Below are 19,813 nucleotides of genomic sequence, written 5' to 3'. Positions count from 1 at the left end.
AAGATTATTTTTCTAAAAACAAAATGGCGTGGGCTCCCTCGTAATTTTTGTAATCAGAAGAGGGAAGCCGATGCCTTGTGGCTGATGTTTACAGCCTGGGAAGGGGGTAATACCCATGTAGCTTCCCAGGATATTAATATCAGCTCACAACTGTATACATTGCATTTAGTGGCTATTAAAATGGGAGACCCCCCAAAAAAGTGACGTAGGGTCCCCCTATATTTAATAACCAGCAAAGGCTATGCAGACAGCTGCGGGTTGATATTGTCTAGCAAGAGGCCATGGATACTGCCCCTCAGGCTAAAAATATCAGCTCTCAGCTGCCCCAGAAAAGGCACATCTCTAAGATGCACTAATTCTAGCACTTAGCCTCTCTCTTCCCACTTGCCCTTTAGCGGTGGCAACTGAGGTAATAGTTGGGAGGTTGGTGTCACCTTTGTATTGTCCGGTGACATCAAGCCCCGAGGTTAGTAATAGAGAGGCGTCAATAAGATGCCCCCATTACTAACCCCATAGTCACATTGTAAGTAAACACAAGACACCCAGAAAAAAAGTCCTTTAATTGAAAGAATGACAGACTCCTTTAATAATTTCAATTAAACCATACTTACGACCTCGCCTAATGCCACCGAAGCCCTCGATCTCCTGTAATAAACCAAAAATAATAAAACAACAAGATCCCTCACCTCTCCATTATTTTGTGTCATGCTGTAATCCATGTCTGGGGGAGAAATAGTTTCCAACCTGAACGGTGCCAAGATGTGACCGCCCAGGCTGAGAACCACTGGTGAATGAGCTGCTGGGAACGCAGCATCAGTGTCTAGCAGTGACATCACTGAAGCTGCGTTCCCAGCTGGGCTGAACTGCGGTGACCTCAGTGAGATCCCCGCTAACACCGTGAGAAAGTCGAACAGTGCAGAGGCGAGTTGAAATTCACTGCAGTGAAATTCTCCCGGTGAACTCGCCTCTGCATCGTTTGACTTCCTCACGGTGCTAGCGGGGATATCACAGGGCCCACGCGATTTTTTCCAAAAAATCTTTTATTAAATACATGTACAGTAAGCTGCGCACACTGTACTAATTGTATTTGTCACCGACATCTGTATATCTAACTGTTCTATTTGTATTTACTGTATGTAATCCATGTCTTCTATCCTGTCGCCTCTTGTAGTGATTTTACACTACCGTGGCTGCTGAATTACTGGCTTTTCTTCTAATATATATATATATATATATGGAACAGCACAGCTTTTAAACTTATCTGCGAGTGCAAAGCCTTTAGGGAGCCCGTCCACCAGCTATCCTCAGTCCATAGATTCAAACAGAAAATAGGCAGCACTCCATAGTCTTGGATATCTTGTGCAGTTTATTCAGACCCACGTCTTAATCGCAACGTTTCGGCTCAGACTGAGCCTTTCTCAAGCCTTGAGAAAGGCTCAGTCTGAGCCGAAACGTTGCGATTAAGACATGTGGGTCTGAATAAACTGCACAAGATATCCAAGACTATGGAGTGCTGCCCATTTTGTTTGAAAAAAAAAAATAAATTATAATATATATATATATATATATATATATATATATATATATATATATATATATATATATACATATACATATATATATACATACATATATACATATATACACATATATACACATATATACACATATATACACATATATACACATATATACACATATATATACATATATATACATATATATACATATATATACATATATATACATATATATACATATACATACATATACATACATATACATACATATACATATATATATATACACACATATACATATATACATATATACACACAGTACAGCCCAAAAGTTTGGACACCTCATTTAAAGATTTTTCTGTATTTTCAGGACTATGAAAATTGTACATTCACACTGAAGGTATCAAAACTATGAATTAACATGTGGAATTATATACTTAAAGGGAACCTGTCACCTGATTTTGGCGGGACCAGTTTTGGGTCATATGGGCGGAGTTTTCGGGTGTTTGATTCACCCTTTCCTTACCAGCTGGCTGCATGCTGGCCGCAATATTGGATTGAAGTTCATTCTATGTCCTCCGTAGTACACGCCTGAGCAAGGCAAGATTGCCTTGAATCAACCCCCAACAGTGTCACCAGAGTCCATCCGTTCTCCGTTTCTGCGTCGCACAAAGACACGGTGGTTGGAACCAAAGATCTCAAATTTGGACTCATCAGACCAAAGCACAGATTTCCACTGGTCTAATGTCCATTCCTTGTGTTCTTTAGCCCAAACAAATCTCTTCTGTTTGTTGCCTGTCCTTAGTAGTAGTTTCCTAGCAGCTATTTTACCTAAAAGGCCTACTGCACAAAGTCTCCTCTTAACAGTTGTTGTAGAGATGTGTCTGCTGCTAGAACTCTGTGTGGCATTGACCTGGTCTCTAATCTGAGCTGCTGTTAACCTGCGATTTCTGAGGCTGGTGACTCGGATAAACTTATCCTCAGAAGCAGAGGTGACTCTTGGTCTTCCTTTCCTGGGGCGGTCCTCATATGAGCCAGTTTCTTTGTAGCGCTTGATGGTTTTTGCCACTGTACTTGGGGACACTTTCAAAGTTTTCCCAATTTTTCGGACTGACTGACCTTCATTTTCTTAAAGTAATGATGGCCACTTGTTTTTCTTTACTTAGCTGCTTTTTTCTTGCCATAATACAAATTCTAACAGTCTATTCAGTAGGACTATCTGCTGTGTATCCACCAGACTTCTGCACAACACGACTGATGATCCCAACCCCATTTATAAGGCATGAAATCCCACTTATTAAACCTGACGGGGCACACCTGTGAATTGAAAACCATTCCCGGTGACTACCTCTTGAAGCTCATCAAGAGAATGCCAAGAGTGTGCAAAGCAGTCATCAAAGCAAAAAGGCGGCTACTTTGAAGAACCTAGAAAATATGACATATTTTCAGTTGTTTCACACTTTTTTGTTGAGTATACAATTCCACATGTGTTAATTCTTAGTTTTGATGCCTTCAGTGTGAATGTACAATTTTCATAGTCATGTAAATGCAGGAAAATCTTTAAATGAGAAGGTGTGTCCAAACCTTTGATATATATATATATATATATATATATATATATATATATATATATATATATATAGTGATGCAGCGATGTCCTTGCTGTGCAGTGAGAAGGCAGTGACCCAGATAAAAGTTCAAAACAAAGTCTTGTTTATTTTACAGCGCACTCACAATTGGAAATATAAGTAAACAAGTCCTTCGGGACGCAGCCGGGAAAAATGAAGACAGACCGCAATAAGTTGCCGTGAACGTATTAGGCTGGGTTCACACTTTGCGGTTTTTACCGCGGAACCGCCGCGATTTTGATGCTGCGGGTCCGCAGCAGTTTCCATAGCGTTTCCATTTACATGTAAACCCTATGGAAACCGCAAACGCAGCGGTTTAAAACCCACAGCATGTCACTTCTTTATGCAGAATCGCAGCGATTCTGCACCCATAGAAATGCATTGAACCACTTACCTCCCGCATGGGGCTGTGCCCACGTCGCGGGAAGTAAGCGGCTAATGTGCGGTTCCTACCCGGGGTGGAGGAGAGGAGACTCTCCTCCAGGCCCTGGGAACCATATTTGGGGTAAAAAAAAAAGAATAAAAATAAAAAATCATGTTATACTCGCCCTCAGAAGTCTCAGCGCTGCACGCGGCCGTCCGGTCAGAGTTGCTGTGCGACCAGGACCTGCGGTGACGTCGCGGTCACATGACCGTGAAGTCACGAAGGGTCCTTCTCGCACAGCATCTTTGGAACCGGACCGCTGGGTGCAGCGTCGAGGAGATCGGGACGTCAGAGGGTGAGTATATAACCAATTTTTATTATTTTTAACATTACTATTGATGCTGCATATTGCTGCATATGCAGCATCAATAGTATAGGCGGAAACCGCAGAACAAACCGCGATAAATCTGCAGGGAGAACCGCAGTGGTTTTGCCCTGCAGATTTATCAAATCCGCTGCGGGAGAACCCGCAGAGGGACGCCGCAAAGTGTGAACATAGCCTTACACCACTGTGTACACTGTGATGTCAGGCTTTTCGGGCTCTGCCTGCCCTTGTTGCTCCACACGGAAAGAGCTCTGCATAAGCCTCCTGCTAGGTCTGATTCCCAGACCAACACTGACACTCCCACACTCTCTTGCAGGGTTTTTTTCTTTCCTCCAGAGTCTGTGGCCATGGGCTACTTATAAGATCTGGGCTGGAGGAAACGGACCGGCCCCACTACCGTCCTGCAGTCCGTTTCAAAATAAAAGCCCATACCGGGTTTTCCTGAATAATTTCTGGATCAAATAACTTGACCAAGTTCCCACTCACTTTTATTCTGCCTTATGGGTCACAGGCAAACTGCTGTAAGCACAGGGCACTCCAGCGGATCTAATAAGCTTCTGAGCACATCCTGGGGGACACATAGCGACCCTCACATGACACCGGTCACTGCCTCACAATAATATATATATATATATATATATATATATATATATATATATATATATATATATATATATATACACATATATATATATATATATATACACATATATACATATATATATATATATATATATACACATATATACATACACACACACACACACACACACCCTGTCACTGACATCTAGAAAAAAAAAAACCTTCTCACCCCCAATGGAGGTGGTCTTTGTTGTCCTTTCTCATTCTCAGGTCCTCTACCAGAGGCCTGGGAGTTTGAGGGTTCTTGTGGAAGATCGAAGTTGTTCCCAGCATTGCGCTTTTCTGGACAGAGAGCTCAGATGTTGCTCCTGGGATCTGTTGTAGCCATTCTTCCAACTTAGGGGTCACTGCTCCAAGTGCTCCTATCACCACTGGAATCACTGTGGCCTTCACCTTCCATATCTTCTCCAGTTCTTATTCAGGTCCTGGTGTTTCTCCAGCTTCTCATATTCCTTCTCTCTGATGTTGCTGTCACTTGGCACTGCCACATCTATTATCATTGCTGTCTTCTGATCCTTGTCTACTATCACAATGTCTGGTTGGTTAGCCAACACCTGCTTATCCATCTGGATCTTGAAGTCCCACAGGATTTTAGCCCTTTCATTCTCCACCACTTTTTCTGGGGCTCCCACCTGGACTTAGGGGGAATTAGCCCATATGCTGTGCAGATGTTCCTGTATACAATTCCCGCTAATTGATTGTGGCGTTCAGTATACGCTGTTCCTGCTTGCATTTTGCATCCTGCCACTATGTGTTGGACGGTTTCTGAGGTTTCTTTGCATAGTCTGCACCTTGGATCTTCTCTCGTGTGGTAGATTCCTGCTTCTATGGATCTGGTACTTAGTGCTTGCTCTTGAGCCGCTATGATTAGTGCCTCTGTGCTGTCTGATAACTGGCAGGGCATAAGTATTGATGGCATGGATTTTATTTTTCCCAGTGAGCTGGCTCTTCAGGACCTGTCTTACCCCTTGAAGGTATTTGGATGTTGCTGCTTTCCTTGCCTCATCACGGTTACCCGTAAGCCCGTGGGATGCCGAGGTACTTGTAGCATGTCTGTACATCTGCTATGTACAATCTTTGCCATTCGTTCATGTACCGCTGTGAATTTCTTTAGCCAGTAGGTGAGGATCATGTCTGGGCCAGGTGCTGTCCAGCTCTTTATGTTCTTGACCCACTGTTGGATGTCTGCTTCTGTAATGATGACTGGTTCTTGCTCTAGGTGGTTGCTGTGTTTCATTCTCAAATATTGCAGCCACATTGCACTGGTGTTGTGCTTTTTCCTTCTTCCATATGTTCCTCCAGTATTGATCAGTCTCTGCTATTGGTGGAGTTGCTGCCTTTGTGCTGTTCCTCTGTAGTTGGGAGTACACCTTGGATGGCTCTTTGGAGAACAGGGCATTTATCTTCTTGGCCTCAGCTTCTCTAATGTATCTCCCTTGTTTTGTAGCGAGTGCTGTGAGCCTTTGTTTAGCATTCTCTTCAGTTGGGGTCAGGCCTTTGTACTTGTCCAACTTGGTCTTATTCTTGATCTTTACACACTTCTGTATTTCTGATAGTTGGCTGACTTCCCTTTGTGGCACCTTGATCTTGGTCTACAGTCTTCTTTTCCAAGAGGAGCATGTACTTTTGTTGTTCTTGCTGGTTGTGTAGCCAATCATTTCCATGATTGCTGAGGCAGTAGCCTAGATCAGGTTCTTAGTTTGAGTTATGGTGGTAGGTATTGATGCAAGAGCTGCTCTATTGGCATCCTCTAGCATACTGTCTGGTGGTGTTTCCTTGCTGAGCCTTGGCCGTCGATCTCTGGTATTGATGGTATTTAGTTTATCCAAGATCTTCTGTTTCAGACGAGCTGCAGTGCTCTCTAGTTGCAGGGTTGGATCAGGAACTTCAGGGGGTTGCACATGTTGTTCTTCCAGGTCTTCATGTGGGGTGGATCTGCAGTGCAGTTGATCCATCTCAAGTTGTGACAATAGGTTTCTCTTTATGATAATGAAATGTTGGGTGAATAGTTGTTTCTCGGTTAGTGGACATGCAGGTCTTGTATCCATCCAGAGTTTCCTCATATGCTTCATATATCCTCTCCCATTTGGTCTGCTGTTATAGTAGCATTTCATCAGGTCCAGGTTCTCTTGCCTTGTCTATGTATGGTTTGGTCCAGTAGCCCATTTATCATCATATTGTCCTGCTTACTCGACATCTGACGCGGACCTTGTTAATCCAGGTGACGTCTGAGCCGGCATGACTCTCTTTGCTCGTGACACTCATGTTTATTGATGTTGACGACAGAAAAAAGACTGGCACATCCAAACTAGTGTGAATAGGTGCATACCAGGAGCAGCTACCTCCATATATAATATACAAAAAAAGGTTGCACTCTATCGTGCTAAAACACGTCAAATATGAAATACATGAAATATGAATAGCAAAATTGCTTTTTGAACATTAGGAAAAAAATTTTTTGAGACGCTTAGCACAGAATTTGGCCAAATAGTGTGAGTCCATCAACCATCGTCAAGTTTATTGAGGTAGGCACCAGTGTTATGGGCAACTACTGATATATTATGTCCAACAGGGCAGAGCCAGGATTTGTACCCCAGTCTCCCACAATGGTGGCTGTGATTTTACTAAACGCGGCACATGTATTGCCGGCTTCTATTATATCTTTTACCTAAAGTTACAGACTTTATCAGATCTTAAGAAAAATGCTCGTCTTACAGAGCATGAATCCGAATGTACCATATTCATGCCTGATTTATGTTTGGCGATCATTTTTCGAACATATTCGCTCATCTCTAATTATGGCCACCACAACCTGCTACACAAAATAAAAAACCCCACTCAGTATGGAGGCATTTACAGTCCACCACAACCCCAGTATAATGGCCCTACCAGCCACACATTCAGTATGAGAGTCCCAACAGCTCTTCTCTTAATATGATGCCCCCACAATTCCTGATATTTGAAAAAAAAAAACCACACACTACTCAGCCAACCCGGTTCCTGAGGAGCGCTGCTCTGGTCTGTGCGGTGTGAGTACTGAGGCTCCGCACTACAGGTGTGATGTAGTGACGTCATTGTGCCTGCAGTGCACGGAGACTCAGAAGTGAAGGCTGAATGGTGGATCAGGAGCTTTCCACTCCCTGATCCACTAATTATTCAGCGGCATCACCGTCATGGGAATGTGGATATCGCTGAAATTGTGATGATGGGAAGGAGAGGGTGACCAATACCACACCCCACGAGCCCTGTCAATTCATACGCATCATAGCAACAGAGTGGGCTACCTTTATGGATGATACACTCCTGCCTATCCAACTATCGTATGGTAAATAGCTCATAGATCCTGAGTTCATTAGTAACTGCACCAAGAATGATGATAAGTGAGTATTTATTAATTGTCGGTGGTCGGAGGTAGTCAGTGAGGTGGATGGTACCATATTGTGCATGTAGGGGGCAGTACTGTGGGAACATTAGAAAGTGGGGGGATGGCAGTACTGTAGGGACACACTGTGTGTGAGGGGGATGCCAGGCCTGTGGAAATGCAACACCCCAGGTAACAGGTTGTTGCAGTGATGTTGCCTTCCTTTTGGGGTGGGCAATGTCATGCATAAGAGCAAGGAGGATTCTCTTTACCAGGTAAGCACACGCATTCAACACATTCTGAATCCAGGCCAGGAGGGGGAGCTCAGGACCCGGATTCAGGGAAGCTTCCCTCAAATATGTATATATATCCTGGTCTGGAGGAGGAGTTAGGCAGTCAGAGAGACACAGAAGGAGAAGAAAGTCTGAGATAGCAGACATTGGAGCTGGCAGCCAGGATTGTGCTGCGGCTCCAGGGAAGAGAGAGAACCTGAAAGGTTGTTACATGCAGTGGAGCACTGAGGAAAGGAGCACAGGAGTGGAACAGTGCTCAGAAGGGAACTAGACCGGGCACCCTCAGAGCCAAAGCACAGAAAACGGGTAGGGGGAGCCCGAGGCTTTTGTGGGACTCTAAGACACAAAGCAGAACCGGAGGGCACTAGACTACACGTTAACTGCCTACACCAACCAACCAAGCATGAGGTACAGCAGTACTCCAAGAGCCCGGGTCGTGGTAGAGACCCTATACAAAGGCTCAAACTGCCTACCATGCAGGCAACTGTCCCAGGATAGGAGAGAGAGGATTCCTTGCCAGCAAGCTACAAGCAGCAGAGTCCTCGCCATCTAAGCGCAAGTAGGAAAGGCTTACGGACCTCAGCTTGGAGAGGGATCACCTTTGCCTCCAAGCCGGCTGGACCACACCACCACCCGTGCCTGGTATCCTGGACTGTGGCCTGCAAATAACAGTAAACCAGGTAAAGATTTTACAACTTGTGTCCTCCACTTATTCATCTTTGCCACAAACCTGGGGAGCCCTGTGGACCCCGCTTCACCTGTGGGAAGCATCACCATCATTGCTGCAACAACATCCCCCAGAAGAACCCTTTAAAGCAGAGTCGGTCCCCCTGACCGAAAACCACAGGTGGTGTCACAACAGACTATCACAATTCCTCTTTAAAGCAGGTTTCTCTTTTACAGCGAGTCCCAGGGCAACGGACCGGGTCGCATCCACCGTGACATCCCCTTTAACAGCGACCGGACCCAGTGCTGAGAATCCTGCTGCCCTGTGTCTGTGGTTAGCCAATATTGTGGGAACAAAATACTAAGTTTGGTGGGATGCTGGTACTGTGGGAACTTTATGCTGTGTGTGGGGGTATGGCGGTACTATGAGAAGATTATACTGTGTGTGGGGGTATGGCGGTACTATGAGAAGATTATATGGCTGGATTTCTTTTAATTATTGCCATGGCGGTCCGGGCCAGCACAGAATTAGAGCTTAACGAAACCAGAATCTCAGATATAGGTTCAGGTACCGAACCGTCAAGATCCTGCCACTGGGGCCAGATCACCAGAAGAGACGGGGCCTGATGTGGGCTCTCTCTTGTCATCGGGCCCCATACGACAATCAGGGCAGTAATGCCGATGGTGGCCCTGACAGTGCGGGAAAAGTAACAAGCTCAAAATTGGGACTGTCCCGCTGGTTCCAGGACAGTTGGGAGGTATGCCCGTGAGACGGCAATGAGGCACCGGTGAGGCAGTAATGAGTAGTGATGAGCGAGTATACTCATTACTGGGGTTTCTCGAGCAATATCGGGTGATCTCCGAGTATCTGTTAGTGCTCGGACATTTAGTTTTTGTCGCCTCAGCTGCATGATTTGTGGCTGTTAGACAGGCTGAATACACGACGGGATTCTCTAACAGGCATTCCTCATGTATTCAGCCTGACTAGCAGCCGTAAATCATGCAGCTGAGGCGACGAAAACTAAATGTCCGAGCAGTCACAAATACCGTACTCGGTGACCATCCAAGCATGCTTGGGAAAACCGAGCAACGAGTATACTCGCTGATCACTAGTAATGAGGTATGCATGTGAGGCAATATGAGGTGGCGGCGAGGCAGTATGATCGGTAATATGAGGTAATGAGGTACATGCGGTAATATGAGGTTCCGGCGAGGCAGTATGAGCGGTAATATGAGGTAATGAGGTACATGCGGTAATATGAGGTTCCGGCGAGGCAGTATGATCGGTAATATGAGGTAATGAGGTACATGCGGTAATGAGGTGCCGGCGAGGCAGTATGATCGGTAATATGAGGTCATGAGGTACACGCGGTAATGTGAGGTGCCGGCGAGGCAGTATGATCGGTAATATGAGGTAATGAGGTACATGCGGTAATATGAGGTGCCGGCGAGGCAGTATGATCGGTAATATGAGGTAATAAGGTACACGCGGTAATATGAGGTGCCGGCGAGGCAGTATGATCGGTAATATGAGGTAATGAGGTACACGCGATAATATGAGGTAATGAGGTACACGCGATAATATGAGGTGCCGGCGAGGCAGTATGATCAGTAATATGAGGTAATGAGGTACATGCGGTAATATGAGGTGCCGGAGAGGCAGTATGATCGGTAATATGAGGTATACGCGGTAATATGAGGTAATGAGGTACACGCGGTAATATGAGGTGCCGGCGAGGCAGTATGATCGGTAATATGAGGTAATGAGGTACACGCGGTAATATGAGGTGCCGGCGAGGCAGTATGATCGGTAATATGAGGTAATGAGGTACATGCGGTAATATGAGGTGCCGGTGAGGCAGTATGAGCGGTAATATAAGGTAATGAGGTACACCCGGTAATATGAGGTGCCGGCGAGGTAGTATGAGCGGTAATACGAGGTAATGAGGTACATGCGGTAATATGAGGTGCCGGTGAGGCAGTATGAGCGGTAATACGAGGTAATGAGGTACATGCGGTAATATGAGGTGCCGGCGAGGCAGTATGAGCGGTGATATGAGGTAATGAGGTACACCCGGTAATATGAGGTGCCGGTGAGGCAGTATTTGCGGTAATATGAGGTACACACAGATCTTTCGCTGCCACTCTCGCACACGCGGCCGCACTCACTCTAGAAGGCCTGCAGGAGAAGTTCGTGCTCCATCTTGGGTCTCTTTACCGGGGGATGGCCGCTGCTCCGCCACCAGAAGACGAGAGGACGCAGAGTCAGGCCGGCCCGGAGCTGGCGCTTCTGGGGAGCTATGACGCCTCAGCAGAGTCCTGAGTCCCGGAACTCACACTGCAGCCCCGCCCACTACCTGCATTGGTCGCCCGACTCCAGGCTCGCAGTCCTCATTGGTTCCGTGAAACGTCACTCATCGTTCTAGAAACATCTTGGAATAGACACCGCGGGAATATGTCGCTCTGCAACATAGAAAAGAGGGGCGGGGCTTAGCATGACGTCACCGCTCACTGGGCGTCATTTGTTTACTACAGCCCGCCCCCTTCTCAGCATTAGAGGCTATAGTAGCCCGGAGCTGCTGTGTGAGGAGAGGACGGACACTGCGCAGGCGCACAAGACACTGAACGCGGCACAGAGGGGTGAGGGGAGAGGCTAAATCCAAGTGGCCAGAAGGATCTCTGCAGACGTCATGACGGGGCATTCCCTGAGGCTCCTGATCACGTGACCCCTGACTCCTCCCTCCTGTGACCTCATCACAGGTCCTGTGCGCACAGAGCAGCCATATATGTGGAGTGCAGCTCTGCAGGTGGAGGTATGTGGAGATTCCCCATTACTGAGCGCGGGGACATTAACCCCTTCTGCACCGAGACTCTTTATAAGAACCATAACGTTGTTGTTGTGTTTCCCGTAATAGATACATACGAGCCAACTATGGAGGACAGGAAGTGAGGGAGCGGATTGTTCTCCTAGTACAGGGCCCCTTTCTTGGCCCCACACAGTGTAATGCCCCCATTATGCCCTGTAAGCAGGGTTCTGCCCCACACCCAGCTGCCTCGGGCACTTTACCATGAGCTGGTACCTCAGATTCTTCCCCGCACCCCTTTCCTTTGTTGGCGCCAAATCTGTTCTGCCTTTGGGGCTCCGGCCTTTATAATATCAGTAACTGCGTCATCAAGGTCTCCTGACCAGGTGCACCATCTAGACTCTTCCCTCCGGAAACCCTCCCTCTTCCCATTGATGTCACATGGTCCCGTCTGGACGGCAGATAGCAGTCTGTACAAATGCAGCACAGCCCTGAGGAGTCTTTTTTATGACCCTCCTTTTTACACCCCTTATGTAATATATATGATGGCGCTCACACAGTATAATGTTTCCACAGTGCTGGCATCTCTCGTAAAACAGGTGTTTTCACACTACCGCCTTACCCCCCACACACAGTATAATGTTCTCATAGTACCGCCATACCCCCACACACAGTATAATGTTCCTACAGTACCGCCATACCCCCACACAGTATAATGTTCTCATAGTACCGCCATACCCCCACACAGTATAATGTTCCTACAGTACCGCCATACCCCCACACACAGTATAATGTTCCTTCAGTACCGCCATACCCCCACACACAGTATAATGTTCCTACAGTACCGCCATACCCCCACACAGTATAATGTTCTCATAGTACCGCCATGCCCCCACACAGTATAATGTTCTCATAATACCGCCATACCCCCCCACAGTATAATGTTCTCATAGTACCGCCATACCCCCACACAGTATAATGTTCTCATAGTACCGCCAAACCCCCACACAGTATAATGCTCTCATATTGCCGCCATACCCCCCCACAGTACAATGTTCTCATAGTACCGCCATACCCCCACACAGTATAATGTTTTTACTGTACCTCCATCCCACCACACACAGTATAATGTTCCTACAGTACCTCCATCCCACCACACACAGTATAATGTTCTCATAGTACCGCCATACCCCCACACACAGTATAATGTTCTCATAGTACCACCATACCCCCACACACAGTATAATGTTCTCATAGTACCGCCATACCCCCACACACAGTATAATGTTCTCACAGTACCTCCATCCCACCACACACAGTATAATGTTCCTACAGTACCTCCATCCCACCACACACAGTATAATGTTCTCATAGTACCGCCATACCCCCACACACAGTATAATGTTCTCATAGTACCACCATACCCCCACACACAGTATAATGTTCTCATAGTACCGCCATACCCCCACACACAGTATAATGTTCTCACAGTACCTCCATCCCACCACATACAGTATAATGTTCTCACAGTACCTCCATCCCACCACACACAGTATAATGTTCTCATAGTACCGCCATACCCCCACACACAGTATAATGTTCTCATAGTACCGCCATACCCCCACACACAGTATAATGTTCTCATAGTACCACCATACCCCCACACACAGTATAATGTTCTCATAGTAATGCCATACCCGCACACACAGTATAATGTTCCTACAGTACCTCCATCCCACCACACACAGTGTAATGTTCTCATAGTACCGCCATACCCCCACACACAGTATAATGTTCTCATAGTACCGCCATACCCCCACACACAGTATAATGTTCTCATAGTACTGCCATACCCCCACACACAGTATAATGTTCTCATAGTACTGCCATACCCCCACACACAGTATAATGTTCTCATAGTGCCGCCATACCCCCACACACTGTATAATGTTCTCATAATACCGCCATACCCCCACACAGTATAATGTTCTCATAGTACCACCATACACCCACACACAGTATAATGTTCTCATAGTACCGCCATACCCCACACACAATATAATGTTCCTACAGTACCGCCATACCCCCACACACAGTATAATGTTCCTACAGTACCGCCATACCCCCCACACACTGTATAATGTTCTCATAGTACCGCCATACCCCCCACACACTGTATAATGTTCTCATAGTACCACCATACCCCCACACACAGTATAATGTTGTCATAGTACCGCCATACCCCACACACAGTATAATGTTCCTACAGTACCGCCATACCCCCACACACAGTATAATGTTCTCATAGTACCGCCATACACCCACACACAGTATAATGTTCTCATAGTACCGCCATACCCCCACACACAGTATAATGTTCCTACAGTACCGCCATACCCCCACACACAGTATAATGTTCTCATAGTACCGCCAAACCCCCACACACAGTATAATGTTCTCATAGTACCGCCATACCCCCACACACAGTATAATGTTCTCATAGTACCGCCATACCCCCACACACAGTATAATGTTCTCATAGTACCGCCATACCCCCACACACAGTATAATGTTCTCATAGTACCGCCATACCCCAACACACAGTATAATGTTCCTACAGTACCTCCATCCCACCACACACAGTATAATGTTCTCATAGTACCGCCATACCCCCACACACAGTATAATGTTCTCATAGTACCGCCATACCCCCACACACAGTATAATGTTCTCATAGTACTGCCATACCCCCACACACAGTATAATGTTCTCATAGTACTGCCAGACCCCCACACACAGTATAATGTTCTCATAGTGCCGCCATACCCCCACACAGTATAATGTTCTCATAGTACCACCATACACCCACACACAGTATAATGTTCTCATAGTGCCGCCATACACCCACACACTGTATAATCTCATAATACCGCCATACCCCCACACAGTATAATGTTCTCATAGTACCACCATACACCCACACACAGTATAATGTTCTCATAGTACCGCCATACCCCACACACAGTATAATGTTCCTACAGTACCGCCATACCCCCACACACAGTATAATGTTCCTACAGTACCGCCATACCCCCCCACACTGTATAATGTTCTCATAGTACCGCCATACCCACCACACACTGTATAATGTTCTCATAGTACCACCATACCCCCACACACAGTATAATGTTCTCATAGTACCGCCATACCCCACACACAGTATAATGTTCTTACAGTACCGCCATACCCCCACACACAGTATAATGTTCTCATAGTACCGCCATACACCCACACACAGTATAATGTTCTCATAGTACCGCCATACCCCCACACACAGTATAATGTTCCTACAGTACCGCCATACCCCCACACAGTATAATGTTCTCATAGTACCGCCAAACCCCCACACACAGTATAATGTTCTCATAGTACCGCCATACCCCCACACACAGTATAATGTTCTTATAGTACCGCCATACGCCCACACACAGTATAATGTTCTCATAGTACCGCCATACCCCCACACACAGTATAATGTTCTCATAATACCGCCATACACCCACACACAGTATAATGTTCTCATAGTACCGACATACCCCCACACACAGTATAATGTTCTCATAGTACCGCCATACCCCCACACACAGTATAATGTTCTCATAGTACCTCCATACCCCCACACACAGTATAATGTTCTCATAGTACCGCCATACCCCCACACACAGTATAATGTTCCTACAGTACCGCCATACCCCCACACACAGTATAATGTTCCTACAGTACCGCCATACCGCCACACACTGTATAATGTTCTCACAGTACCACCATACCCCCACACACAGTATAATGTTCTCATAGTACCGCCATACCCCCACACACAGTATAATGTTCTCACAGTACCGCCATACCCCCACACACACAGTATAATGTTCTCATAGTACCGCCATACCCCCACACAACATAATGTTCCTACAGTACCGCCATACCCTTACACAGTATAATATTCTCATAGTTCCACCATACCCCCACACAACATAATGTTCCTACAGTACCGCCATACCCCCACACACAGTATAATGTTCTCATAGGACCGCCATACCCCCACACACAGTATAATGTTCTCATAGTACCGCCATACCTCCCCACACAGTATAATGTTCTCATAGTACCGCCATACCCCCACACACAGTATAATGTTCTCATAGTACCTCCGTACCCCCACACACAGTATAATGTTCTCATAGTACCGCCGTACCCCCACACACAGTATAAGATGCAGATAGTACCACCATAGCCCCACACACAGTATAATGTTCCTACAGTACCGCCATACCCCCACACACAGTATAATGTTCCTACAGTACCGCCATACCCCCACACACAGTATAATGTTCTCATAGTACCGCCATACCCCCACACACGCAGTATAATGTTCTCATAGTACCGCCATACCCCCACACAACATAATGTTCCTACAGTACCGCCATACCCCCACACACAGTATAATATTCTCATAGTACCGCCATACCCCCACACAGAGTATAATGTTCTCATAGTTTTACCATAGCCCCACACACAGTATAATCTTCTCATAGTACCGCCATACCCCCACACAGTATAATGTTCCTACAGTACCGCCATACCCCCACACACAGTATAATCTTCTCACAGTAAGGCCATACCCCCACACACAGTATAATGTTCTCATATAGAACAAAAGCTGACTAAGAGTCCAAAGTACAGAAAGTATAAATTTATTTTTTATTGGTATGCCAGGTTAAAAATTAATATAGAATCAAAAAATTAAATAAAAAGATAAATACAATGCATATCTGTATGCTACAAGGAAGAGGGGGCGCACTACACAAGAATGTGTATAATAAATCTAGAAATATCTCAGGGTGCAACTAGGTAAAAATATCAAAAAATATGTAGTTCACAATTACAATATATATATATATATATATATATATATGTGCACAAATAAAAAATCAATGTGATATAAATAGTACGTATGATAAACATACGGTACATAAATTTTTTTTGCATATAAAATAGTAAAGTGCAAGAGAGTGCAAAGATTCACAATTGTGTGTCAACGTGTCCACTGTAAACACAATACTCTGAATAAAATAATAATAAAGTGCAAATGTGAAAGTTACACCAGCAGCTGTCAGTGTATTGAGTGACCAGGATTGAACATCAGGGATCAGTAAATGAAATATCATACGAAGGCAGCGTGCCGAAACGTGCGTTGGGGAGGGCGCCCATCCAGGAGACCAGGAATAGATCATACTACTTTGTAAGTTACCTGATATTACCACAATTGTATTTCATTTACTGATCCCTGATGTTCAATCCTGGTCACTCAATACACTGACAGCTGCTGGTGTAACTTTCACATTTGCACTTTATTATCATTTTATTCAGAGTATTGTGTTTACAGTGGACACGTTGACACACAATTGTGAATCTTTGCACTCTCTTGCACTTTACTATTTTATTTGCAAACATTTTTTATGTACCGTATATACTCGAGTATAAGGCGACCCCTAATTTTGTCACAAAAAACTGGGAAAACTTAATGACTCGAGTATAAGCCTAGGGTGGGAAATGCAGCAGCTACCAGTAAATGTCAAAAATAAAAATAGATACCAATAAAAGTAAAATTAATTGAGACATCAGTAGGTTAAGTGTTTTTGAATATTCATATTGAATCAGGAGCCCCATATAATGCTCCATAAAGTTTATGATGGGCTACATAAGATGCTCCATACCATAAAGATATTTGCCCCATATAATGCTGCACAAATGTTGATTATGGCCCCATAAGATGCTCCATAGACATATGCCCCATATGCTGTTGCTGAGATTAAAAAAAAAATCACATACCTCTCATCGCTCAGGCCACCGGCACTTGCAATACTCACCTTTCCTCGTTCCGGCGTCGATGTGCCTTCCGCGTCCTCTGCACTTATGTTCAGGCAGAGGGTGCACACTAACCACGTCATTGCGCCCTCTGACCTGAGCGTCATTGCAGAGGACGCGGAACAAGGAGAGGTGAATATCGCGCAGTGCTCCCCCTCCGCATTATACTCACCTGCTCCCGGTGCGGTCCCTGGCAGCTTCCCTGCATCTCCGGTCTCCGGACGCTAACAGCTTCTTCCAGCATTGAGCGGTCACCGTTACCGCTCATTACTGTAATGAATATGCGGCTCCACCCCTATGGGAGTGGAGTCTGGTCCATAATCATTACTAAAATAAATACACAAGGGCCTCCCGCCAGAAAAATTAGACAGGCCACATGAATGTAAAGTTCAAAACAATTAATTTTATTAGTATTGTGAGGTGCCAAGGTGAGAAGTACTAGAAAACAGATATGTTTCTCCCCGTTTCATTTCATATGTATCACGGTATTGATTGTGATGCTGTTTATTTTTCTGTAATCCGGTCCTGGTTTCTTTAGTGATCAGCCTGAAAGCTCTGGTGTTTCCCTTCCACACATACAATCCAGCTTTTGCTTCAGCTGATATAATCAGGAACTGCTGGGATCTCAGTCTCTCATCGGCTGGTCTGGGAAGCTGACACAGTAAGGTTGCACAAACTTCTTTCTTGTTGTGTAGGTTTATTTTACAGTTAGTATCTTGTTGTTAGTTAGTGGCCAGACGGCCTTAGACATTTTATTTCATGTTTGGCACGTGTAACATTGTACGGCAAATGTGTACAATAAATACACCTGACACATACCTGTGTGGAACTCGCTAGCCTGCTATTGTTCATTGTGACTCCATAGCCACCTGCTTGGGCCATAGCAGAGATCCCTGATGAGCTATATCTCCACAAATGGTGGAGAATGCGGGCATAGTGGCTGTTGGACTGTGACTGCAGATAAAGTGCTCTGTGTATGTCCTGGCTGAAAGCTCCGGTGCTTTTGAAGAGCCAAGAGTCCAGTAATATGGAGGAACTAGTGAAACAGTTATTGCAGGCAAATGTGCAACAACAGCAGACCAATACTTACTTCCAGTAAGCCCTGGACCAGCAAAACCAGATTCAGCAAGAGCAGTTGAATGCAATAAAGCAGGCTTTGATTCAGCAGCCCCGAGATGAGAGGGATCATGCACAAAGTGTTGCTGGTGCACAGAAAGCCGTACAAAAAACCCTGCTTAAAATGACTGCTGAAGATGATGTAGAAGCGTATCTCACCGTATTTGAACGTATTGCAGAACGTAAGCATTTACCGGTGGACATGTGGGCTGAAGTGGTTGCGCCATTTCTGAGTGGAGATCCACAAAAGGCCTATTACGATTTAAGTGAAGTGGATGCTATGGACTATACCAATTTAAAAAGCGAAATCCTGGCAAGACTGGGAGTAAACACATATGTACGAGCACAGAGGGTACATTTATGGACTTTTGTGGAAGATCAGCCAGCCCGCTCACAAATGCATGATCTTATCCATCTAGTAAAAAAATGGCTGCAACCAGAGATTTTGACATCTGCAGAGATGGTGGAACGTGTTGTTCTAGACAAGTACCTGCGGTCCTTGCCCCCTAAGATACAGAGGTGGGTTGGACAAGGTGACCCATATACAGCCGACCAGTTGGTGAATATGGTCGAACGCTACAATGCTTCCCAAAGCCTACTCCAAGGGACGTTATCACCTCGCTGGGCTCCCAAGAAATCGCCAGAAAATACTGCGAAACCTACTTCATCTTCAAAAGAAGAGAACGTTGCAATAAAGGGTAGCAGACCCACAAAGAACTATGGAGGCGGTACGGTCTCACAGCAATTCAGCAGACCCTATCATGCGTCTCCAGCGAGGAAGCAAGGACCTTTACAATGTTGGCGATGTCGCGGGCTTGGCCATGTAGCAGCTAACTGCCCAATGACTACAGAGCCAATGGACTGTAACGCTATGAGACGCCTTTCGTTATATGTACAGTCGGTCTGTGTTGCAGAGGTCCGCACAGGAAATGAACGACACGTGTGTTGCCTCGAGGTCGACGGCCATAGTGTGAATGCCGTCTTGGATTCCGGCAGTCAAGTAACTCTGGTACATGCCAGTTTGGTGGACCCTAGAGCCCTAACGAACTCAACCCTGGGCATTAGTTGCATCCATGGCGATATAAAAAACCACCCCACTGCCTGGG

At 45.6% G+C, this 19,813-nt stretch overlaps 2 protein-coding genes across 5 annotated transcripts in view; one reads left to right on the top strand and one right to left on the bottom strand.

Moving 5' to 3' along the window:
• LOC138662896 (oocyte zinc finger protein XlCOF22-like) overlaps positions 1 to 11,344 on the bottom strand; it is a 94,174-nt gene extending 82,830 nt beyond the window's left edge. Inside the window, exons 1-2 of one of the 3 annotated variants that reach the window (XM_069748891.1) lie at positions 11,029 to 11,212; positions 8,772 to 8,852 (exon numbers count right to left, since the gene is read on the bottom strand). The gene's annotated coding sequence lies outside the window, so the exon portion shown is untranslated. Of the gene's footprint in view, positions 1 to 8,771; positions 8,853 to 11,028 lie in introns of all 3 variants that reach the window. The other 2 variants (XM_069748890.1, XM_069748893.1) reach the window with 2 other exon arrangements.
• Positions 11,345 to 11,618: 274 nt separating this feature from the next.
• The window catches only part of LOC138662895 (zinc finger protein 773-like), a 117,546-nt gene continuing 109,351 nt past the window's right edge, over positions 11,619 to 19,813 (top strand). Inside the window, exon 1 of one of the 2 annotated variants that reach the window (XM_069748888.1) lies at positions 11,619 to 11,672. In XM_069748888.1, the coding sequence (XP_069604989.1) occupies positions 11,646 to 11,672 (27 nt within the window). In that variant the 5' untranslated portion in view covers positions 11,619 to 11,645. The remainder of the gene's footprint in view (positions 11,673 to 19,813) is intronic. The other variant, XM_069748889.1, reaches the window with a different exon arrangement.

The sequence above is a fragment of the Ranitomeya imitator genome, chromosome 2 (assembly GCF_032444005.1).
Source record: "Ranitomeya imitator isolate aRanImi1 chromosome 2, aRanImi1.pri, whole genome shotgun sequence".
Classification (NCBI taxonomy): Eukaryota; Metazoa; Chordata; class Amphibia; order Anura; family Dendrobatidae; genus Ranitomeya; species Ranitomeya imitator.
Note: the sequence above shows the minus strand (reverse complement) of the source record. Positions and strands in the feature narration are given on the sequence as shown.